At 32.4% G+C, this 19,508-nt stretch overlaps 1 protein-coding gene across 1 annotated transcript in view; it reads left to right on the top strand.

The window, feature by feature from the left end:
- Window positions 1-412: 412 nt before the first annotated feature.
- The window catches only part of LOC134279819 (uncharacterized), a 35,911-nt gene continuing 16,815 nt past the window's right edge, over window positions 413-19,508 (top strand). Inside the window, exons 1-2 of the mRNA XM_062762231.1 lie at window positions 413-439; window positions 5,691-5,745. Coding sequence (XP_062618215.1) covers window positions 413-439; window positions 5,691-5,745 — 82 coding nt within the window. The remainder of the gene's footprint in view (window positions 440-5,690; window positions 5,746-19,508) is intronic.

Below are 19,508 nucleotides of genomic sequence, written 5' to 3'. Positions count from 1 at the left end.
TTGAGAAGAAGATGAAAATGTGAACAGTTTACAACGACGACGACGACAACGACAGAAACGAAGACAGAAAACGGACAAATTTTGATCGGCTAAGGTGAGCTAAACTGTGCGTAAATGACATTGGAACCGATCATTAGAGAGCTTTGAATAACAGGCAAAAGGACAGCCACATTAAACAACGAAGAGGAAATCTATATGTACACTCTATATCGTATTTAAATAAAAATATAACCAGATATGAATATTAATAAACAAACAAATAAATATTAAAAATAAGAATGAAAAACTAATGTACACATTTCTATTTGAAATTATTTTTTTCCTCTGATTACTGTTTTATCTGGGACAGGACTTGCAATTGGCAAAGTCCATATTGTCTTCCATACTTTTTAAAAAAAAAATCTTGCCCAAAATGGCGGTGCTACTGCGCAGTTACTTGGTGAGTTACTTAAAAAAATATAGAAGTTGTAAATTTTTATAAAACATTTAAAGTCTGCCTAGTATATAAAAAAAATTACAAATTTGTAGTTTAGATTTTCGTCCTGTTACATTAATTTGATAAATTAGACAGGGAGATAAGTGCAAAAATATGTCCAAAATGAAAGCAATCTTCACTTTTCACTTTTGATAAGTTCATGGTGATAATATTTTGTGAAATGTACAAAATATTGGCCATATTTAGATTAAGAAAAAAAAGCTTTGTTTGTTTTCATCGTTACGTGTACTGCAGTCTATGAATACCAGGGATATGATGAAAACTTTACTTGTGTTCATTGACGCATTAAATTGATTAGGTCATTGCGGATATTTTAAAAATGCTGTATTAAATGTAACCTTGGTTTAAAATCCGGAAGTAAAATTCTAGTTAGCTCTATAACTAATTAAAATAGGATTGGAAATTGGTCCAATTTCATAATATAGAGAGGTAAAAAAAAAAAAAAAACTAATCGAAGAATGAGCGAATTTAACACAACGGAACATCTGAAAGAAAAACTACAAAGGATTCATACAGTGTACACATGAGAACTAGAGTCGCTTTAGCGTTAGTAAATCTTTAATATTATGTTACAATTTCATTATGGTGCAGGCGAAGGCGGACGAAATATGCAGCTTTTGTCCAAAGATATATATAAAACTGTATATAAATTTGATCGTTTGATTTGAGAACTAAGGAACATAAATAGCCATCTATTTCTTTAACAATGGTCAGATTACGCGCGGGTATAGATATACACTATTACATGGTATATCAAACAATTATATAATTGTACAGTGGCAGATTTAAAGGGGGAAGGGGCGCACCCGGCATCCCCCTAAAATTGTCAAAATTAGCGCAAATCATAGTTTATAGTCTTGAAAATGTAAAAATGTCTAGTCGCTAGACCTCATTTGACCCTACGAAATCTCTATAGAATCCAGAAGCTTCCGGGGGCTTCGCCTCCTGGGCCCCCACCAGAGCTTCACACGGGGGGCCTCAAGGCGGCCCAATTATATGTCCCCCCTAACTCCAATTCCTGGATCCGCCCCCGTTATATTTATATCAGCAAAGATGTGGATCGAGGAATTTACAGAAAAAAAGAAGCAATATACACAGTTTTCTTTTAGGTACTCCGTTCTGAAAATCTAGCACTTTTTTTTTTATGAAAAATGATCACAAAAGTGTATCTGACTTCTCAAAGTAACCTGTTTTTACCCACGATAATTCTTCAAACTTCATATTTCAGGTTTATCATATCACTAGTATATAGAAGAAACTAATAAATCGCAAATCGAATTTCAGGGAAAGAGAATAAAAACACCTACTAAGCATTTTCCTGACCAAAATTATAAGTATCTAGGCTTTTGAAGAAATTGTACAATTTTCATATACTCACAGTCAATAGAAATGCAATCACCCTAATTTAAAAATGCAGAATTTTGAATTCTGTCGAGAGGGGTAAAAAGCAACTTCCGGTAATGGAAAGAAATTCACTCAACCGTAAAATAATTGATTTGGCAAAGTAAAAGATGTCTTAACTTTATCGGTACATAGTTATAACACGTATATAGTTTTCACCCTAAAATTAGGATGCATGTTGCGTTTCTATTGACTGTGAGCATACATATAAGGTTCTTTAATTTCTTTCATTTACTTCAATGTTTTTACAATGTATAGTGTATAAAAAAATTCCTGTTATTGCAAAACACCATAACTCACTTCTTATTTCTTATTATGTAAATAATCTTGAGTGTCTATGTTTAAATTAAAATGAATCTACATTTCTTTAGATATGTGATGAAAAATACTTTTATGGGTTTAAAATTTAGACTTCTTATAAGACCTTTCTGAGAACTTCAAAGAACCTTGTACCACATTGAGAGGTACAAAATGAAAATTGTTGCACAAAAAGATATATTTTTAGGCTTCATTTTGCTACTTATTAAAATAAAATTATAAATAAAGAGTTATATTTTCTGACCGAGGATCGGAGAACCTTAATTGTATTATTCACCTTAGCTTGCTCGGATTTTAAGGATTTAGAGCACCTTGTGACATTGTTAGGTCACCTGAGTAACTCAGGTGACCTATTGCTATCCGTTTTCGTCCGTCGTGCGTCGTGTGTCGTGTGTTAACTTTTGAACATTTTCAGCTTCTTCTCTGAAACCACTGAACCAATTTCAACCAAATTTAGTATAAAGCATCTATGGGTGGAGGGGAACAAAAATTGTGAATGTCATGGTCCCCACCCCCCTGGGGCCTGAGGGGTGGGGCCAAAACCACTAAAATTATTGCAATCTTTAAAAATCTTCTTCTTTACTCCTGGACATCAAGCAGGAAAACTGTTGGCATGAATGTAATGAGCACTGAGTCCTCTACCAATATTGAGAAATTCATGGCCCCAGGGTAAGGGGTTCTAATGCTAGGGTGAGGCTATAATGATCATATATTGAAAATGCATTATTTCTTTAAAAATCTTCTCCTATGCTCCTGGGTTTTAAATTAACTAACTAAGCACATAGTTATGATGTGCAAGAGTGCTTCTTCAGGATTTGTGAATTTTATGGCCCCAGGGTCAGGGGTTCTGGTGTTAGGGCGGGGCTCTGTAGATTATATAGTGAAAATGCATTATTTCTTTGAAAATCTTCTTCTCTGCTTCTTGGTATTAAATAAATTAACTAAACACATATAGTTATGATGAGCAAGAGTGCCTCTTCCAGATTTGAGAATTTTATGGCCCCAGGGTCAGGGGTTCTGGTGTTAGGGAGGGGCTCTATAGATTATATAGTGAAAATGCATTATTTCTTTGAAAATCTTCTTATCTGCAATTGGGTATTAAATAAACAAACTAGGCACATAGTTATGATGAGCAAGAGTGCGTCTTCCAGGTTTGTGAATTTTATGTCCCCAGGGTCAGGGGTTCTAGTGTTAGGGAGGGGCTATATAGATTATATAGTGCATATGCATTATTTCTTTAAAAATCTTATTCTCTGCTTCTGGATATTAAATAAACTAACTAAAAACATAGTTATGATGTGCAAGAGTGCCTCTTCAGGATTTGTGAATTTTATGGCCCCAGGGTCAGGGGTTCTGGTGTTAGGGCGGGGCTCTATAGATTAAATAGTGAAAATGCATTTATTACTTGAAAATCTTCTCTGCTTCTGGGTATTAAATAAACTAACTAAGAACATAGTTATGATGTGCAAGAGTGCCTCTTCCAGATTTGTGAATTTTATGGCCCCAGGGTCAGGGGTTCTGGTGTTAGGGCGGGGCTCTATAGATTATATAGTGAAAATGCATTATTTCTTTGAAAATCGTCTTCTCTGCTCCTGGGTATTAAATAAACTAACTAAGAACAAAGTTATGATGAGCAAGAGTGCCTTTACCAGATTTGTGAATTTTATGGCCCCAGGGTCAGGGGTTCTGGTGTTAGGGCGGGGCTCTATAGATTATATAGTGAAAATGCATTATTTCTTTGAAAATCTTCTTCTCTGCTCCTGCGTATTGAATAAACTAACTAAGCACATAGTTATGATGTGCAAGAGTGCCTCTTCCAGATTTGTGAATTTTATGGCCCCAGGGTCAGGGGTTCTGGTGTTAGGACGGGGCTCTAATAGATTATATAGTGAAAATGCATTTATTACTTGAAAATCTTCTTCTCTGCTTCTGTGTATTAAATAAACTAACTAAGAACATACATGTAGTTATGATGAGCAAGAGTGCCTCTTCCAGATTTGTGAATTTTATGGCCCCAGGGTTAGGGGTTCTGGTGTTAGGGAGGGGCTCTATTGATTTTATAGTTAAAATACATTTATTTCTTTGAAAATATTTTCCTTTGCTTCTGGGTTTTATGCCAATGATCCAAGTATATATATATTTATGATGAAGAAAGGTGCATCCAGCAGAATGTTTTTTTTTATGCCGCCAGGGTCAGAGGGGGCGGGGGTTACATAGTCTGAAAATAAATTAATGCTTTGAAATCTTCTCTTTGGTATTAATCAACCATTTTATGATAAAATTTGCAAAATTTTGAAATATGTGGCCCATGGGTCAATGGTGCCTTTAGGGTGAGGTGCACAACTTGATATAAAGTGTAAGTGCATTTCTCTTTGTTACTCTGATCTACCCAGAACTAGTGATGGGGAATCGGAAAATAATCAGAATCGATTATCGGTAATAATCGGCTAGGCATAATCGATTACTAATCGATTATAATCGAAATTTTGAACTTTAATAAAATTAATATAGAAAGTTAAAACTTATTCAGATTTAAATTCTGTCAGACTTTTACAAAAATAAAAAAAAACATTTACTTACATAAAATATTCAAAAATGTTATTGAAATTTCTTTTATAAAAAGTGGAAAATAACATTTTGTTTACTTTAAACAATACAGGACTATATAAGACTATTGAAACAAAATGGGAATTTATTTATTTTTTTATAAAGTCGATGGAATGGGTATTTTACTGATACCAGTCCCACCTTTCATTTAATACATGTATATATTTTTTTTAAATTAGTTTTAATAATTAGTTAAAATAATAAAATTGCAAGTATAAAAAGTAATTATCCAGAAGATAGACTTGTATTTATGATAATAATTACGTTTAAAGATTGGCTAGACTAATTATGTTTTCCTTTGTATAGTAAAACCTTGCAATATTAGCGTTTCCTGGTATTAGTCTAACCCCATATTTAATCATGGCGGTAAAAGTATCAACAAGGCATGGAATCCTCCCGTGTTTTCAACGTTCATTACTACTTTTATGCTCTTTGCACTTGGATTTGGTAATAAAATTAAAGTATGACAATTTTATTTTTTGTTAGCGATGTCGGCGACAGAATAGTGATGCATTGCATATTGAGTATTATTTAAAGGCTTACTTGTGTGAAAAAAAAATAAACAAGCAAACAAACAAACAAACAAACAAACTAACAAACAAACAAACCAACCAACAACAACAACAATAAATAAAAAAAACAAAACATTGTTTCAAATGTATGTGCTTGTTACTATCTGTTTTCTGAAAGGTTTTACGTAGCGGTATTGACAACATTTTAAATTAAATATGAGCAGCAGGAATTTTATTTAATTTTTGTTACATATTTACACAGTTTTATTGCTGTCTATTTTCGGAAATTCGAAAACTAATTTTAGAAAATTGTACGCATGGGCATTCAAGTAATGCTAACACTTTCTTATTTGTAGGTGTTTCTGTTGGTGGTAAATGCATGCAAAGGGCAAAGCCAACAAGCAAACTTTTGTGAGTGAATACAATTTTTATAACTCATTATTGGAACATGTAGCACAACACCGCTGGAAGACCAGCAAAATAACATAATTATACAAGTTTGATAGTACGATCAGGTATTTGATTACAGGTTTTAGATATTTAAGAAATAAATTCTGCGTTTTCATGTTTCTTCGACGTTAAATCCCGTACTAACAACCAAAGAAATAGAGGATATTCAAGGTTTTGTAGTTGAATTTGGAATTTATTTCACCAGTAGGACAGGATTTTTTTTTTTATATTTTCACGAGTGCTAAGCCTGTATCACGAGTAAAATAAATTTTAGCAACATATTTGGGGGAATTTTGGCAGTCTTATTCTCTGTCAGAATGGTTTATTTACTCTCTCTATATAACAGTCCAAGGAATTTTTTTATAACACTCTTTGTTATGGGAAGGTAAATCGAGAGTTTTACCGCACTTCTGATATCTGTCACACTGTGACAGAATATCATTTTGATATCCTTTCACAGTGTGAGAGGATATCATTTTTTATTCAATAGATAAATTACAATATTTCACTGTTGAAAATGTACGCAGTACAGTTAATTAAGGCAACACATGAAAAAAATATGGCAATGAAGTCATAATGAGGTCTGACGTCATGACAGTTGCTCCGCCCTGATTGATCCATATAAGGAAATGGTGCTCAAAATATTTGCAAGAATTTGTAATAAACAGCAATATCTTCATGTTGAAATAGAAAATAATTAGTGATTTTCTCGTATATAAAATAGAATGTCTTTAAAATAATTATCTTTTTGATGTGTCGTTTGTCAGCCAAGCGCTTGCACTCGGTGACACGGAATGTTGTTTACATCTAAAAACGTGGCGACATCAGCTGAGATTTGCAGTGGATTTAAATGCAATAACCACACAATCTTTAAAGAAAATAGGGATAACATAAGAGACAAGGCATTACTTCTTCCTTTTACGAGAATATGAGGACATTATTTCGGAAAATAGCAGAAAACTGAGACGATTTGCACCAGCTCCGTAGATCCATCACTGCACTGAAATTCCAGACCAGGTATGTACTCGTATACGCATATGTAGGTACATGTGTAGATCTTCAATATGTAGACATGCTTTTGTTGACATAAAGTGTGTGCTCATGTTCATTTAAATGTATTATCACAGTCAGTGAAAAACTGTAATGTAGTACCTTGTGTGTATACCCCCCCCATACTAAGTTGCACACTTTTTAGAATTATTAAAAATTAATTGCACTAAATATGTACTGATTTCCTGTCAATTAGCTCATTTTCTTTGAGACAATATGTGTAATAATGGAGGTCATCAGTAACACAAATTTAAACTAAATTAAATGAGATGTTTTCATTGTTTCAGTCAATGATTCACTAGTGACTAGGCCTATACAAGCTATGATGTCTTTTGACGTACAAATATACACAATTAAAAAAAATATATCAGTTTCATTGTGTTGAAAACATAGAAGCCCTACTTCAGATCTATGGTTGTAATTTTCTAGAATTTCTAAATTAATGAAAAAAAATATCCATTTTTGTTTAGATTACATGTACATTAAAATATTTATATAATACTTTTATCATTGTAGCTGTCAAGATTTCCAGGCTTAAAGAATGAATAAATAAAATATGCATCATTTCTCCACAGGGTATGTATACTTATAAAGCATTTTTAAAGTTTGCATATGCTTTACATTTTGTTTTTTTTTTTTCATTTTAGTAAAGAAGAAACTCAGAATTTTTTTTTAGAAATTATTCTATCAATAACTATTGTAAATGTCAGAAATGTCACTTTCCCAGAGAAGTTTTGTAACACATTTTTTCCCCATTTATATGAATAACATAAATTCACGATAGTATACAATCTAGCATATTTTTTTGTAAAATTTGATGCCATTTTATTCAACAATGTATATTTAATAATTTCATAGCATATAACTCCATATTATATTGTGTTGTAGGCATAGATATTCCCATGGACTAATGGATTCATTCAGGCACGAAGTTAATCTATCATTTAAGGAAAATGGTATGCTCAATATTAGCTATAAACCATACAAAGTTTTGATAATAAAACTAACAGAAGAATTGAAAACATGCATATGCATTCTATGTTAAATGTTTTAACGCATTTTTTTATTTCATTTTTTAAACACAAATTACTTTCAATAATGGTATTTTCCTGATTTTCTCATATTTTCAGAATTCATTTTATCTACAAGAACATGAAGTGTTGGAAATAATTTGCACATCCCCAGCATTCCTACAGTCTATCATTGGATTTGTAAAGAATGTTTATCTAATAAATTTTCTAGATAAATAATAATTTGACTTTTTCATATATTTACTGTACAGGTGTTGAAAAGTCCATTAAGATTTGAAAATCTTAACTTGCATGCTATTTTGTGTGGAGGGTACTAATATCCATGGAGATCTTATTTCCAGCATGTGCATTGTGTTCATTTATTTTTCAATAATATTAAAAAAAAACAGGAGACTAGCTATCCCCCTAATTGATTCAAAATATGAAAGGGGACCACCATTTGATTCTGAGGTAAAGGGGGGGGGGGGCAGGCGAGTTTTTCCAAATCAGATTTTTTTTTTATTTTCATGTCAATGAAGTACAGATTAATATTTATTTCCGATTAACGAGATGAAGGACAGATTATTTATTTATTTTCCCCTTCATTGAAAAGTCTAACATGCAAAATAAAAAAAATTTTAAAACTCTGATTCGTGGGAGGGGGAGATAACTGATCTGCAAGTATTTATTTCTAAAATCTGCCAGCCCCTCCCCTTCAGAATAAAATAGTGGTCCCCTTAACAAATACGGGAGTATAACCCAATCCTTTCTAATTAGTTCCTAAAACTTATAACTTAGTTTATATCCTTTAATTAATAATTAACAGTAAGCGGTCTGATTGAACAGGTCGGAGAGAATACTCGAAATCGGGTATTATCCTTGAAATCGCGTATAATACTCGATATTAGGGTATCGTTGAATCCGCGAAATCGGGTATTCCGTGCAACTTTCTATAAAAACTAAAGAATAAAGCAACGGCGCATTATGCCAGTAACTGTTACTTGTACATCAGTATCTTGTGGATTTATTTTTATCAAACCTAATGCATAAGGTTGTCAAATAAGTTTTAAATCACACAACAAACACTGCTGGGGTAACAAAGAGGACACAATGGCGTTATTATTTTTCAATATAATTTCTAAAAACAAATAACTACACTTCGTTTGTCTTTATTTCCCATTAAAGTATTCCATATACTTAATTTTCTAATTTGTGCACTATTCACAAAACGTGAAATTTTAAAGAAATTAAACGACTAACGCCGTGTTATGTTTTTTTACTGAAAATATATGGCGTCCATTTCTCGTGAAATATAAATTACTCCTAACAGTTAGAAAGTACTGTATATAAGCGAGTCATAATTGTATATCTCTGCCATTATAGAATACCAACGTTATTATAAAAAAGAAAATAAAATAAGATGAAATAAATACCCACGGGAAAACAGTTTGAAAATAGCTAATTGAAGCTGAGTATCATTTTTATGTCAATTTAGCATGAAATTTTTATTTCAAAGACACCGTAAATTTTTTGGTTGCATTTTAATCGATATAAAATATACTATTTTACCTTTATTTTATGCATTTGTGTGAAAATTGAGAGCGGGAAGTCACATGAACAGGATTTTCGTGTTTTTTTTTTGTAGGGAGGGGGGGGGGGTATAAATAAAAGTCAAATGTGTACATCTTTTCATGAAGTTAAAATATATTGAATTTCTCAATATAGATCGAGGTACAGTCATATTGATATATGGTTTACATAGTCAAGTTTTCACATATCTTATAGTTTTTACGTTTATGAACATGTTAATGAACAATCTGAAATAATGGAGTGTTCAATTGCCTTGGAAACTCTTGTCTTACTTTTTGGGAAAATAATTCCTCATCGGACATTAAAATGTCATAAAAATCGTAGCCACTTCCTTTCTTTATCATAGGCGTCGGAACCAGGGGGGGGGGGGGGGCTAGGGGAGCTTAGCTCCCCTTTTTTTTTTCCAATATATACTTAGAAAAGACATTGAACCTTGTCACATAGGTTAAGCCCCCCCCCCCACTTTCCACAGACACCTCGCAGTATAGGCTAAAAATGGGTAAAGTTTTGGTGTTTGGAGAAAAAATTAGGTACTAAAGTTCGAACCTAACCCCCCCCCCTTCCCCTATTATTAAAAATATTTGACCGAGCTTAACCGACCGTGCCATTCAAAGAGAGGTCTCTTAGACACATGTAGAACACAGCAGAGGTTGTTTTGTCAGAGGTGAACAAGAAGCCTTTAGCCCCCCCCCCCTTTTGAAGTCGCCAGGAAATGGTAAATATTGATGACTAAAGCGAAATCAAAAGATCAGCAGTTATGTTCTCTCATAAACTGTATTCCTGAAACTATCACTGTCTCTGCTAAAATTCTGAAGACATTTTCTGCAAATATTTTTGAATGATAAATAAAAAAGAAAAGATTTTTTTAAAAAAAAGAAAGAGGGTTCTTTTAGCCGAAATTTTAGACATTGTTATCATTTCATTATTTATACATTCAAAAATAAATTAAATTTTATGCACAAGATGAATGTGAAAGTAACTAATGAAGCATAATTAATGACGCCTAGATATGATAGACAATCTTTGTTACATGGCATCATATCTGGTGTGTGAAATGTGTTTCCGTATAATTTGATTTATTTACAAATTGTTCATGTTTGTCGTGTTGATGTGGAATTATTATAAATTCCCGAATTCTGATACTTTACAATTCTGTTGTGTTGGGAATGAACATTAGGAAGATGCATATACTTTCAACATAAGGTAAAATATAAAGCAAATCGAACGCCTTTTTGTGTGCAGATCATGAAATGTACTGAGCTCCACGGGTATTTGTTGTCCCGAGCGCATTAATCTTGAAGCCCAAATTCTTACTTGGCTAGTGATACCTTTAGAAAACATGTGTATCTAGATGAAAGTTAACTCGGCAACATGCGCCATTCCATTCTTTAAGTTTTATTAGGTGTTTACACCTCCTATACTCGATTTCGCGGATTCAACGACACCCTAATATCGAGTATTATAAGCGATTTCACGGATAATACCCGATTTCAAGTATTCTCTCCGACCTGTTGAAAGCGATCATGGAACATGATCTCATATGCAGAAAAAAAAAATAATTAACACAAGTGTGTGTACCATAGGCGTCGGAAGCAAAATGAAAGGGGGGGGGGACTAATTAAAAGGGGAAGGGTCTTAACCAAAAGAAAAAGGTAAATTCCAATGCCTATATTACATATATAATTCATAGGCACTTGGGGGTATGGGCCCCCCTTTTCCATTTTTTTTCTTCTTAAATCTGGGTTCGAGTCACCTTTTTTTCTATTTTTCTGTTCTAATATGCACTATATGTTATCAAAAATGCAACTCTTTTGTCTCTACAAACTGTTTTTAAATATGTCGTTTTCGATTGATACATATAAAGAGAGAAAGCTTGCAACTCTTTTCTCGTCATCCGCCTCACCTCGCTTAAACTTCGCTCGATTATTTATCTAAACCTGAAAAAAAAACATGGGATATGCATACATTCATAAATTTGTTTTACATTCCTCTTCCTTTTCATATTTCCATTTAATTTTTATGTGCCCCCAATTTGTAAATATTTCGATGAAATCACTTGCATCTAGGGTAAATTTTTTTGATGTGCACTGGCTGGGACGGAAGTACCCGGTATTTTTGGGCGTCATCATATAGTGTAATGTCATTCAGAACACTAAATTCGAGAGGGAATAAATCCCGAATTTTCTCTTCATATTACATGTAACGGTAAGTTCGCCATGTAACAAGATAACTGTAACTAGTAGATTCTGATAAATGTCGATTAACTTTCAACATACGGCATAAACATCCAAATTTCACAATATTGTTATTACAACGCCTGGATGCAGAACAGTTGTAAAGTTAGAGTTATCGTTCTTTTCTACTTCCGTCCCAGCCAGTGCACATCAAAAGAATTTACCCTAGATGCAAGTGATTTCATCGAAATATTTTCAAATCGGGGGCACATAAAAATTAAATGGAAATATGAAAAGGAAGAGGAATGTTGAACAAATTTATGAATGTATGCATATCCCATGTTTTATTCAGGTTTAGATAAATAATCGAGCGAAGTTTAAGCGAGGTGAGGCGGATGACGAGAAAAGAGTTGCAAGCCTTCTCTCTTTATATGTATCAATCGAAAACGACATATTTAAAAACAGTTTGTAGAGACACAAGAGTTACATTTTTGATAACATATAGTGCATATTAGAACAGAAAAATAGAAAAAAGATGACTCAAACCCAGATTTAAGAAGAAAAAAAAATGGAAAAGGGGGGGTCCATACCCCAAGTGCCTATGATATAATTTGCAAATAAGTAGGGAGGCTAAGCCCCAGCCCCCCCCCCCCCCCCCCCGCGGTACCGACGCCTTTGCGTACAATAGTGAAAGAGGGGAATAGATATCTTATTAATTATTAATGAAGGCTATATTTTAATTAACCATTTGTGTTCTACATAAATATATCGGCAATATTTAGACCTGTTTGTATGTAATACTACATGTATATACACATCTTTGAGGAAATGCGAGAGGTTTGAAAGACATTAAATGTATACAATATATGGATAACGAATACACAGAAAAGACAGAAATGTCAAGGATTTTTATGCATACCGTTTGATTTAGTAAAAAAAAAGAGTCCAGTCCTGTCAGCATGTATATTTATTTAAAATTTACGAGGTGAACAAACTATATCAAGTACTCAAGAGTTATCTCCCATGCTGGGTCAATGATGCGTTTGAAAACTAAAATTAGATTGACTCTTCCAAGATTTCAATTTTTAATGAAAAAGTGCAAGGGCAAGGCGACAATCTAAAAAGTAGGTTTTTATTTTAAATTATTTATTTTATTGTATAGTTTTCAAAAAGTGATGCTCATTTCTTTGTAATCCTTCAGTTAATTTATAATTCGCGATGAAATTAGGAAAATATCTTATTTTTCATACATTACTGTCTGTTTAAGCTGAATAACTTAATTATATCGGAAAACTAACTGAATGAGCATCTCTTTTGAGAAAATATAGATACATAGAGACAACATAAAACATTTTGCAGTTAATTTTTTGTTTGCCTCGCCCTTGCACTTTTTGGTTAAATTTGACATCTCATTTCTTGACCTAAAATCGGAGCCCACGTGAATACAGGGGGTCACATGATGTCAAAAATACCGATGTGAAAAGTGATGGAAATACTCTTCAAAATAAGAAATAGCTATTTTAACTAGAGTGTCTTTCCCAAAAATAAAACTGTTAAACATTATATGTATCGGATTCCGTGAGTTTTTTATAGAAAATTTTGCATTAACTGTACTGCGTAATAAAGCATTTTATCGTTTATATTTACATCTATATAAAATATTATACGGAAAGTAAAATAAAATATATTAGACGCCGTGCACAGAATTGAGGCTAATTTTGTAACGTCAAAATATACTTTTCTGACGTTATTGTATACGCGTCGTTTTAGCGTGAAATCGTCAAAAATTTAAGGCGTAACAAATAAGACTTGACATCCAATTTTTTCTCCTGTTTTCTTAAAAATGTATTATTTTTAGTGTTTCTTTAAATATGAAATATTTGCACATTTTAAAAATGAGATTTTATCTGTTTTATATTTTATCTTTTCAAATTTTCCCAATGAATAGAGAATACAGCTCATATTGGTGCTATACGCCCGGTTAAATACCATCATACGCATATTTTTATCGTAGTAACAAAATCGACTAGACATCAAAATCGCTCTATTAATCTGTCTTACTATTTGGTAATAATTTTTCATGGAAACGTTCGACTACTTCTTGATTTGAACGTTTCGTTTATCAACTTTCTTTTACGAAAAGAACCTGTTATATTGTAAAACATGTTAACCAAACATTCCTTCTCTTTATTGTTACTCGTGAAGATTACGGCATATCAAGGAATGCTTCCTATATTACGAACAGTTGGAATCGTTCAGTATATTTGAAAGTAATTAATTAATGAATTTTGTGAACAGGAGATGAAATTGTTCTTAAATGATTTTATCGTATGGCATATTTAATACCAGTAGTTTATTTATTAGTATGTACAAATATGTATGATATAACATGCTATGTATATATTCTTTTTTACTCTAGTCTCTACATTTTTTTTTATATCTGTCGGTAAATATGTTTTATACAGGACCACAATGTAAACTAGTCATATGTACTAATTGTGCTATCCTGTCTAAATAAAAGAATTTATTATTATTATTATTATTATTATTATTATTATTATTATTATTATTATTATTATTATTATTATTATGTGTAACATCATCATAAGAATGTATAGAAGCTTGGTGAAAATTTCCAGAAAAATCCATATAGTCAAAACGATAAAATGACCACAAAATACAAACTCCCGTCGTTTACAGTGTTACATTTTACGCAATTTCAAACCCCAATACTATGCGCGACGTCTTAACTATTGTTTTTAAGATGAATTTGTCATTGTATGTAAAAGAAGGATATGGAGATAACGAACAGTATTCAATTTCAACGTCCATTAAACAATATACAAAATAAGAGCAGAGCAAACACGGACCTCCGAAACATCAGAGGTGGTATCAGGTGCCATGGAGGAGTGATCATCCCCTGCCGACCGGTCACACCCCGCCATGTGTTCCTTGTCATGATCAGGAAATAACGGAAAAAATCCGTCGTCAATTCAGTGTATAAATAATGGATTAACAATTGGTATGAAAAACGTCAGTCAGCATTTGACTCAATGATAAATTGTATTTGCTGACAAGGTCATTGTATCGACCATAGAATTTACGAAATGATGACTTTAAACGAGACTGTTGATATTCTTGTTTCATCAACTTGCTTGTCAATAATTTACCTCGTTTAAGAAATTGTTCGTACGTAGAGCACGCTCTTGCGTATCGAATCAACTGAGATATATATATATATATATATACTCCGTATGCAGGTGATGAAGGTATATTGCTGCATAAGTAAGGGAAGTTGACGATAGAAAAGTTGAAGTCATCACGTTTATCATATAGCTTTTGGTTGTTAGATTACCATTAGTGTCTTTTTCAAGTAAAATATCCAAGTATGAAGCAGAAGTGTCAGACTCTGTGGTATCTTTTATCTCAAGCTCACCAGGATATATCGTATCGATGTAGGAATGGAAATTATCATTATTAATTGACAATACGTCGTCGATATATCTAAATGTCGAGTTGAAGTCCACAGTAAGTGTTTTCTTCTTTTCACGCATAAGATTTCGCATAAATTCTGCTTCATATGAATATAAAAATAAGTCTGCTAATAACGGAGCGCAATTTGTACCCATGGGAATTCCAATAGATTGTTGGAATACCTGGTCTCCAAAAACCACATAGATATTGTCATTTAAAAACTCAAGCATCTTCTTGATGTCAACTTCAGAGTACTTGTGTGTGCAATCAGAATCTTTTTTTAACAAAATAATTTTTCAAATGACCAATGACGAGGTATGTAAATTTACGAGTTCCATTTTTGTTGAAGAAGCAGCTGTCACTGATATCAAAAAGCCTGGATTTTAATTTGTCGTGGGGAATCGTTGTGTATAAAGTTGAAAAGTCGTAAGTTTTTAAACTGTTGATTTTTGTAAAGTCTTGTGATTTCAAATTGTCCAAAAGTTCTGTAAAACTAATGGAACAGGCATTGTTGTTCAAGAAGAAAACCACACATATGGCTTGCTCAGTGTTGTTCATGCACATATTAACGGCAATGGGTTTTCTTAAGAAATAAAGGAAAACATATTCAATGGATGTAAATATATTTATATTTCAAACAACATTTCGAAACCGATGAGGTTATCTTGCATCATTTACGACAACAAAGACTTTATATATCTATTGTACTAAGATCTATAAAATAGGCCGATCGTTTCCTCTACAGAGAAACGACTTTGGTCACTATATCTCGATAATGCTGTTCCATTTAGCACCAGAGGTAAAATTTGTTTGCTTACTTGAGTATGGAATGCAGACGATGCGAGCTTTCGTTACATTAAAAATAACTTTTTTAAATTACAAATTTGTTCGTACTATGTAAATTATTTTTAATTTAATGAATATAGACAATTACTAAACCATGTTCCTTTTAAAGTTTTTTTTAAACTATTTTACTGGGAATAAAATTACGTTGCTTAAATGTGTAGGGAGGTCCGAGGAATAGCCCATCTTAGCAATTAAAACCGACATTCCTCAGCAACTTTATGCAATTTACAGTGTTTACACAGCATAGACGACAGAACGATGTTGTCTAAACAAGTATTTCATGCTTCAGCCAAACATGCATTTGAATTGTTCAGATTTGATACGTGTTTCTGATCTGATAATTTTTTATGACGTTCGTGATTTATAGGAGAATAATTTCCGCGGCATTTCTTTAACCTCGGCAATAATCGTGGTAGAATTGTTTGCAAGGATTAGTTATTAATTCGGACAAAAAATATTTGTTTGAAAAAAATTACTTTAGGCAAATAAAGTATTTGCTCGGGTGATTATATTCCGCTTAACACACACACCTTTCCTACCTGACACATGTACCCTCCTTCAACTTTTCACACACACCCTCATGCCCTCTCACCCTCACACACAATCTCCGGAAAATAAAATAATTTTCTCAGTATCCAGTAATCAATATTAAAACATAATAAAAAGGCAACACAGTAAAATTTTCTCCGACATAGCAACAATGTGTAAATGAATATTTTTGCGACACAGATTTATGATAATCAAAATAAACATTTTCTCTATCTGAATCATACAAATCTAACGACTTTCATTTTTTAACGTAGAGTATTTTATTATGTGTGCAACACAGTAAATTATTTTCATGACACAGTTAGAACTGTGATAATCAGAGCATCAATTCTCTTTAACTGAAATTTCAATTACAGTTTTTAATCAAATTTAACGTCTTTCTATTTTTTAGGCTTAGCATTTAATTATCTCTCAAGTGGGGCATTTTCAAATGCCCGTAGCAGCAGGGTGCCAGAGGGGCCTGCCTCCTTCTATTTTTTTTCCAATATTGCTTTTACTATTGGAAATGTTCATTGGATGGCTGGTTACCCCTTCCCCCAATATCCCACTATATACTACAGGTAATTGATATCAGGAAATGTAGTATTGAATGCCAAAAATATAGTACTTAAAGAAATTGGCCTCTTATATCTAACATTTGGATTGAAGAAATTTTAAACAAACTCTATCTGAAACATTTTTAATAGTACATCTTTTAGTCCTACAAATATAAAAGAAAAACACCGAAAAATAAAAAAGAAAGTCGAAAAAATCTTTTTTTCCATTTTTTTTTTTGGAAGCAACGACGACAAACAAAAGATTGACTCAAACATTTACAAGTTATGACGTTTCCAGTTTAATCTTTAGTCGTTGTAAATACAAGACAAAATTTCAATTCAAAATCCGAAAAAAATGTCATTAAATAAAGCAGGAGGGGAATTTTTGAAAGAATTTTCCTGATGCTTAAAGATCCAATAATGTCCATTATTCCTTAAACTTTCACTGAAAAGTACTGAATAGTTATCAAGAAAAAACACTTTTGCTTCTTGTGGCCCTTTTTTGTAAGATATGACATAAAAATCATAATACATGTATATAGTTGTAGATTGCTGAGATAAACATTTTTGCTTCAGTAATAGCAAAAGACATCTTATGCATAAAATGGGCCTGTACTTATATCAAATAATTATCACCCTCTTTCCCATTTCAAATGCCAAAATAAAGTAGACGCTTGGTGCTATCATTTTCCATAATAAAATTTCGTTTTGAGAATCCAGATATTGGAAAACAAGTTTGGGAAATTGCAGAGTTCTTGAATTTTGCAGAAAACATGCATATTTGACTACCTTCAGCGAAGAATTAAAATATGCGCACAGCCCACGATCCAAAAAATAAAACATGTATTTTGATCCTCAGAAACAGAGCTTTCATTTTGTATTTGCATATTTTGGATCAGAGGTTGTGCTCTATAAAGAATATTGAAAAAGTGCTCCAACTGTCGGCCATTTTCAAAGGAATTTACATGATATGAGAAAAATGACGAATTTTATGACGTCATAATGCATTGACTAGATTGGAAATTACGTCAAAATTAATAGATACGTGGTCACCAACACTTCAAGTGATAAATACTGCATTTGCAACCTATCAGCGGTTTTGATTTATCAGAAATTCTCAGGGCCAAATAAGGCCCAAAGTGGTTCTTGCTCTTTATAACAAAATATTGACTCATAAAGAGTTATCAATTAAAATGGGCCCCTCTCAGCCTATAATGTGATGAGTCAGCGCTTTTTTCTTGATAGCATTTTAAAGATCTTGTCACTCTTTACAAATATATTGTTCAGTATGTTTTAGCAAAATAGTTATACTTTAATAGATATGATGCAAATCGTCTCAAAAGATCACCAATAATTCGTGTCTTAAATTTCGACCCCTACTGTGCTTCCATGCTAGGCACTACCGGAAGATTCGAAAGTATAGGTGCATATATGTATATTCGCTAAAATTACAGCTCTCTAGCTTTCGTCGTTTTTAAGTTTTTTTTGTAGATAATATGGTGACTAAAAATTCGATTAAAGGTAATAACTTCTGACCAGAAATGATTTTCTAAAAATAAAAAAAATGTATCAGGTTTATATCGTGATACATCAGTCCTGAAAATTTCAAATAAATCCGTCTATGCATCTCTGAGAAATAATGTGCACAAATAGAGAAAAAATAATAGTGAGAAAGAAATAATAGAATACTAAAAGGGTCTTCTGTTGGAGACGAGAGACCCTGATAAAAAGAAACAGTAAATAATTATAAGGTCTTTTGCGAAAACAAAGGATTGCAGTCTAACTTGCAACTGTCTGATTTCATCCAATACTCTAAGTTAGATCTCTTGTGACGTTAAATATTGTCATTTTTCAATATTGTCGTCGAAAACAATAGTTACCTGTTCTCACTGCACATATTGTAATCCATCGGTACATATTGTCGCGAGCTAAATAGTTTCCCATGATCATATTGTTGTTGGTGACATTATGTTATCTACTTTCACTGCACATAATGTTGCCTACAGATATTGTTGTTTAAAGATATTTTTGGTTGTTTTTTAGTCTTGTGAACGTTAATGGTGCGTAAATCACACTGGCGTGTCTTATACATGTATTCTTACTCATGTAACGCAATTTTGACGACATTTTGTCCTCCTCTTCATATTGTCACCAAAGCCCTTTATGCATAAAAAAATTATATCACGTTTCCAACTCTCTTTCATGTTATGACAAAAAAAAAAAAAAAAAAAAAAAAAAGAATTAGACCAGTGATTCCATAAATTTACATTTTTTTGTAAACAAATCTGCATTAATTCAAATTAAATGAATAATCGTACAAAGGAAACGGCAAATTAAAAGTTTCAATTTAAAGCATGAGGATACCGTAAATCTGAAATATTTAATTGTATGCATTTTTTTTTTACAAATTTGCACGTGCATTGAATTCTCAAAGTTATGTTTCTGAAAAATTTTGCTTACAGAAAAACAGCATCACATGTTATTGAATGCACATA

This window comes from Saccostrea cucullata, unplaced genomic scaffold (genome assembly GCF_032062105.1).
Source record: "Saccostrea cucullata isolate Sc308-1 unplaced genomic scaffold, CSIRO_AGI_Scuc_v1 ctg1762, whole genome shotgun sequence".
NCBI classification, from domain to species: Eukaryota; Metazoa; Mollusca; class Bivalvia; order Ostreida; family Ostreidae; genus Saccostrea; species Saccostrea cuccullata.
This window is presented reverse-complemented; position numbering and strand designations above follow the sequence as displayed.